General features: G+C 30.3%; 1 protein-coding gene across 1 annotated transcript in view; it reads right to left on the bottom strand.

Annotated features, from left to right (window-relative positions):
* Positions 1-1,431, bottom strand: part of LOC119682411 (ecdysone-induced protein 75B, isoforms C/D-like) — a 44,047-nt gene extending 42,616 nt beyond the window's left edge. The window contains exon 1 of the mRNA XM_038095849.1: positions 265-1,431. Coding sequence (XP_037951777.1) covers positions 265-1,431 — 1,167 coding nt within the window. The remainder of the gene's footprint in view (positions 1-264) is intronic.
* Positions 1,432-7,125: the final 5,694 nt, after the last annotated feature.

Here is a 7,125-nt window from a genome sequence, read left to right as displayed (position 1 = left end):
AAAGACCAATTTTATAAAACAAGCATAAAATAAATGAAATTAGAAATATATATACAATAGAATAAATATACAAATATAATTATTTTTATTTATATAAAATAAATAAATATAAAAATATTTTATTTTTTTATAAAATATTATTTTAAGGATATTTTAAGAAAATTATTTAAAAGCCAATATTCTTAACAAAATTTGATTTAAGTTAAAACAAAAAATATAAAAATTTGGATATTTACCAATATTAAGTTCCGGTTCACCTTTTACCGAACTAGCCACAGTTGTATCCATAACTGGGTAAGATTTGATGTAGTCCGGTGTTTGTGGACGCGAATCGGCAGCAACAACAACAACCGTGCCACTACCATTCAAGTGATTGCCACTAGCAACAGTTGCAACATGTTGCTGTTGTGGGTGATAAATACTGTTAGTACCATTGCCCATATTGGCGTGTGGGTGATAAGCACTGGAGTTGTGAGCATAATTGTCATACATGGTATTTACAGCGTTTGAGGGAATGTCACTGGTACTAACGACACTGTGATTATGATGATGCGAGGCAATACTGCTACCCACATAAGTGCTTGTGGGTGCATTAATACTATTTGCATTCTGCAGAATTTTTGAATGGTGTACACTGGATTGCTGTTGTTGTGGTTGTGGTAGATGTTGCATTGGATTTGAGTTCATATTCTCATTATTATTAGCATAGATAACGTTGCTATGTGGCATTTTACGCGCGCACATTGGCATAACCGACGACGTGGCTGTGGACGAAGATGCACCTGTTGGCACAGTATCCATTTCTGTGACAGGTACCGACATAGCCGCCGCAGCTGATGTAGACGCGTGTGCATAACTAACACTACCGATAACGCGATTATTATTGTTATTATGTTGTGCTATAGTACGATAGTCTTGAGGAGCTTGAAAGATAACGCAATCTTGTGAATTTGCATGCGATTGCTGTTCCACGATCTGTTGTTGACGATGTGACGACGACTCATGATCGTTGGACATTAAATTGTTCTGTGAACTTGGCATTAACTTTGTGTTTTGATAATATGCAGAAACACTTGTGTGTGGTGGCAATTTGAGTGCATTTTCTAAATGTGAACGTCCAACAACAACTTGTGTTGTTTGCGTAGTGCTCGAGGGGGTCGGTAAGGCTTGCACTATGCTATTGCCATTGAGTTGATTTTGTTCTTTGTGCATTTGTTCATTTGCGGACCCGAAGGACATGCAAATCACTGAGGTTTTACCACTTGTTTCAGTTTTCATTAGATTTTGATTAGAAATTTGATTAGGGTTCTGGTTTTGATTATGATTGGCTTGATTCATAGCATTTATTGCAGATGCATGCTGTGAAGTGCTGGCACCTTCACAGTCACTACTGCTTGGACGACAGTCAGAGCTGTCAGCGGACATTAACATTTTCATGATATTTCTGTAGTTGTTCCGGTCAACTTAAGACACTGTTTTATTTAATATGATTTGTAACATTAATGTGTAATAATAATTATATTTTTTTTTATTTATATGATATATTTTTCATACATAGTTGATATGTTAAATTTGTGTAATAAAGGTAAGCACTTTTTAATTATTTTTTTTTTCTTTGCAGATTAACACATCTTATTTATTAATAGATTTTATATTTGCAAAACTTTTCGGTTTTTTTAAGTGTATTTTTTCTTTTGCATACTCTTATAATTAAACTGTCAAACACTGATCCTTAAGTGCGAATTAAACAAACGATCACTTATAAAATATTTTGTTTAAAACCGTCAAATGCTTTGAATTTGATATAAAAATGTTATTTCATTTAAAATCAAAAGATTTTTTCGTACGAACGTGTAAACAAAAAACGATCCGCACGGCACGAAGCACACTTTGTCAATGAAAGGAAAATCAACCTTTACGTTGGATCTTGTTCGTTGTGGCGTATACGAAACCAACTGAATAAGCATGGGCGCACACAAACAAAACGACCCTGGTAAATACACGCGCTACGCAATACACAGTAAGCTAACCAACCAACCAACAACTCCAAAGCCGCATATCAAGAGAGAGACCAAGTAAACACAAAATAAAATAATGACGTAAAGTCACTCTCATATGCTCTTGAAAATTTTTAGCATGTTGTTATTGCTGCTGTTGTTGTTGCTGTTGTTGCTGCTGTTGGTTTCCTTTTGCTTGTGAAAACAAATTTGTTCTTGTATGTGATCAGCACACAGGAGAGTAAACAAATTTCTGTTGAGAGTTAACTTGAATTTATTTAACATTACCAATGTGTGTGTGAGTATTTTCTAATACTCAGTGGGCATTATGCGTGAGAATTCAGGGCTAAATGAAATAATAATTGATAAACTAAAACATATGAGTATGAGTAATCAAAAATTATGCGGATGGTTGATTAGATACTATACTCGAGTGAGAGTACTTGTGTTGGTGGCTGGTGGCTTCAGATTCAAGCAATACGACTGGCTGGTGTTGGGAAGGCTATAAGAAAATCAAATGTGAATTTTCATACAAGAAAATTCAATCGCTATTAGCTACGATGAATTCCAAAACAGGTACTTTCTCTGTAGGTTATTAGCCCTGTAAAGTCAACAATTTTATGTAGAAAAGATAAAAATATTTTTTTCTGTCATTATGGGCAATTACTATGGGTAGAGTATTTTTGCAATAATTTTGCCCTTGTAATTTTATTCAAAATTATATTTGGCATTGTTTTTATGTTCATAGAGTTCAAAGTGTTGTACCACAGAGTTCAATAAAACTGAAAAAAAATTAATATAAGTGCTCATAAAAAAAAAAAGAATTTTAATTAAACGTTTTTAAACTAATTTGTTTAATTGCAGCTGTGCAAATGAAATTGTATGGGAAAATATGACAACCGAGAAAATTATATCATCGACATTTCAAGTCGAGTCATCGACTTTTGCATTCGATTGAGGCTTCACTTTGAAATGAAATGAAAAATGAAAGTTAAAATATTTTTCTGGGAAAAATACGGAATGTTATCTATGTAGTTTCGATTTGCTGAGCAATCTCCAATTGAAGACGGAAAATCGCTTGACCGCTCATATTGTGGTGCGCACTCTTGTGGAAATGCCGGTTGTTGGGTCAATGGAAAATGTATTTCTATTTACATTGTCAAACTATTTTTAATGGAATGTTCGTTAGTAGTATGTTATAATGATCAACTTTTTTGCTTTTTTTATTTAAAACTTGAAAAAATGAACTCAATAAAATTTTCTAAGTAATTATTAATTTTAGATCCAATGAGAAGAAATTCATTTCAACTATAAAAACAGATAAAAGTGATTAAATTTTCAAATAGGTATAAAATTTTTTTTTAAATTTAATCGAATGAATTCCTGAGCTAATTAAATACCTGTTTTGGATAACGCCAAATATCCACTAATAGGGACCTTATGATCAGCATAAGGATTTACTTGATTAAACACTAAAAACTGTTTCGAATTTTTAACTTTCCTATCAAATACCCATTTTCTTAACGATAACTGAGTGACTTTTTTATTTTCACTTAATTCAGAGTTCCGTAGTATCACTACAGACCATTAGATAAGTTCCAGTGGGTTTTGGGCATAAAACCACCACTCCAATTCAACCTAATTTAACTTACTATAAAGGTGAAAAAATCAGAAGAAATTATTACACTCTATAGTTGTATATTAAGAAATAGTTGTAGGTATATGTTCTACATTTATAAATTTTGAAATAAGTTAATAGTATATTATTAACATGTTGTTCTAATAGAACTGCAACTCATTCAAAATTACTATCACTTTGAAATAGGTGGCAACACTGTATCATTATTATTTCTGACGACATCTGATTTTATGGCTTCTACATACTTCATGGTGGTAGAATTGAAATGTTATAGAGTAGTGATAGCTTTAAATTTTAGCGGATGACCTTAGGTGGCTATTGTTCGAGCTTTTGGGCTCATCAGCTTTCACGAATATTGAACTATATTTTACTATAATGCAACTAAAAGTATTGCAAAATATTACGATAATGATAAACACACAGCAACTACAATAGAACTATAATTCAAAAATAAGTACAAACTTTAAGTTCCAATTAAATTAAAGAGATTTTAAGGTTCCAGAAAGGATAAAATTTCACCAATTAAACGGAAAAAATAATCTTCATTTCCAAAAGAAAACTTTGTCAAACGAAGAATTATAAAAAAATCACCACTTATGATGGTTTGGGTAACCAAGATGGTTATTGATCACTATTTCTTGATGTTTATAGATCCTCAAGATTGATCGCATCAAAAAATACATAAAGCATAGAGCCATGAAATTATTTGCAAAAACTGATAAACTTACCAACACCGCGTTATCAAATCTCAGAATGGTTACAGGCTCCTCGGGAAGGTATGCAGATCTGAGGTCAATTATTGCTTAGTCTGATGATGTGATAAACAATAATCCAATCAAGGCGTAAAGAGGGGTTTTAAAAATACCACGAGTTAAGAAAGAGTAAAAGTGCTCAACTACACTGGCTTAAATAGCTTCAACATAAATAATTAATATATTCCATCAGGTAGATATGCTGGGGTTCAAACCATACTTCACTAAATTCACCTGACTAACTCATTATCTTATTTCAATGTAACACTGTTTTCAGTGCATCACCCAAATAGTGACAGATACTATTAAGTTAAAGTACTTTAGACACTAACTCGCGTTTTTTCAACCATAGAAGAAATGCTTATCATATTGTAATTTTAATACTACTAATATAGATTAAAAGGACGATTAAGATACTAAAGCTGAAATATTTTATCTAAACATTTCACACATTGAAACCGAATTATTTTCGCAGTGATAAATTTTCAATAAATTACTTTCTTTTCGCAGACATTTTGCAAAAGCCCATAAAACAGACAAATATTTTCCAGTAACCAATAATGGAGTTTACGAGTAGTTGCGATTGTTTTTATTAAAATTGATGTTGCCAATAAAATTGGTTTATTGACATTTTAAACGTGATCTCGACAAACCGATAACGCCGCACAACACATTTGATGTGGTCTGAAAATTGGCTGCGATCGGCTTTGATGTGAATTTAGGTGCACTGAGGATCAATAACATAGACGAAAAAGAGAAAGACTTCATTATGATGTCATTGATATCCAAATTATTTATATTTATGCTCCTAAGATTGTATAAATAATAAAATTATTATAAAAAAACAATGCAATCCAATGATTTGCAGTTGCACATAGAAAACAATTGAGTGGAGACGACATGTTTGGATGCATTTGCTTGCCGCGCATGCGCATTCGTTCAGTTGCATTTTAAAGTGAAAATGCATCGAAAAACAAAAAAAAAAAATAACAGGTGAATTATATACCAATGAAGCCACGGTACTATACGATTACGTGAAATGAGTTGATTGCTCTAAAAGTTATGAACATGAAAGCATTTCAACTGCAATTTGCATTAATAAAACTTAAACGACTACAAACTAATTGATATGTAAAAACAATTGGAAAATGTAAAAATTATTAAAATTTACATATATAAATTTTAGTTTATTTTAAATTAATTAGAAAGTTTTTTTTTTTGAATTGATTATAAAACATTCAAAGATGTTACAGTATTGAAGTACTATGAAAATGGACGAAAAGCATATTTAACACTTGTGGGTGATATATATTGGTACCAATTTCATCGTGTGACAAGATGAAATATATAATTCTCGAATATATATATAATTCGCGAATATATAATTCTCGAATATATATATAATTCGCGAATATATAATTCTCACTTAGTTTGATACTTGTTCGACATCGAGTATGCAGCGCATCTTTCTACATGTATCTTTAACTATTAGCCACTAAAAAGAAATGGCTTTTGTTTATTTATAAATGGGCACAACATTATTTTCTCTGAGAAGATTGTCTACAAACTGCTGAAACATCATAAATCATTTAATGAACTCCATATTCAACATTTCACTCAAAATGTTAAAGTATGAAAAAAATTAGGACCTTGAGAATAACAGATTAGATATATTTTTTGAAAAGAACTACAAACAAAAATCATTTTTGGAAAATGGTGAAAGCTGTCCAAAAAATATCTCGTTTATTTAAGCAATTTTGAATTAATTTAAATAATTAAATTTTACACAACAAAAACTTATATATAAAACTAAATTATATAATTTAAACGATTAATCTAAGTCCAGCAACAAAAACGGCAAGGCGTATATTTAATCAGATTTTTATTAAAGTGGCTTTATTAACTGTCCGATATACATATATTTCTTTATACAAAAGGTTTATAGCATATCGAAATCGATATTTATTTTTATATCTAATAATTTCAAAATCTTATATAGTTTAGATCAAACCGGGAAGAGCAATGGATTACATTTAAACTGTTTTAAAGTCTTTACTATATATCATGCATAAGTTAAAGTAGGGCTGTCTAAAACACATAATAATATGTGCAGCCCGGATATACTTCTATAATACCGCAATTACACAAATTTTTCCTTCAATAGTTTTGGTTATTTCAGATTCAGATTATTTTATTTTTATGGTATCCCCAAAAATTTAATTCAAATAAATAAATTAATAAAACTTAATTTCATATAATCATGGTATTTGTATTAATATCCAAAAAAAACAAGAACCATTGACGTATGTATTTGTTTCGGCAGTTCTCCAATCTGCACAGTAATTTGTAGTGGTCGGCGATCGTACTTGATCTGGACAGCCCTTTGTTAGGATAATACATTGCTGTATTGTTTTTTGATAACCTTTCGTTAAACTTTTACGGTTAATATAACATTTATATTATATATGAAAAAAAATATACAATAGAATCAAGAGCATGACGTTTAGATATAGATTTTATTAATATTAATTTATGTTAGATCTTGATCCTGATGATGACTCTTAAGAATTCTTAATAAATAGAATATATTAAAAAATAATAAACAAACGTTTAATTTTAATTTTAACAAAAAGTGGTCTATCCGGTTAATATAAAATATATAAAAAACATTATTAAATAAAAAAATTGAAGTCAAAATTCGTTGATTTATCAATATTGTGTAAATATTAAAAAAAAA

Source organism: Teleopsis dalmanni, chromosome 1 (genome assembly GCF_002237135.1).
Source record: "Teleopsis dalmanni isolate 2A chromosome 1, ASM223713v2, whole genome shotgun sequence".
In the NCBI taxonomy this organism is placed as follows: domain Eukaryota; kingdom Metazoa; phylum Arthropoda; class Insecta; order Diptera; family Diopsidae; genus Teleopsis; species Teleopsis dalmanni.
The sequence above is the reverse complement of the archived record's forward strand: the minus strand, read 5'-3'. Positions and strand labels throughout refer to the sequence as shown.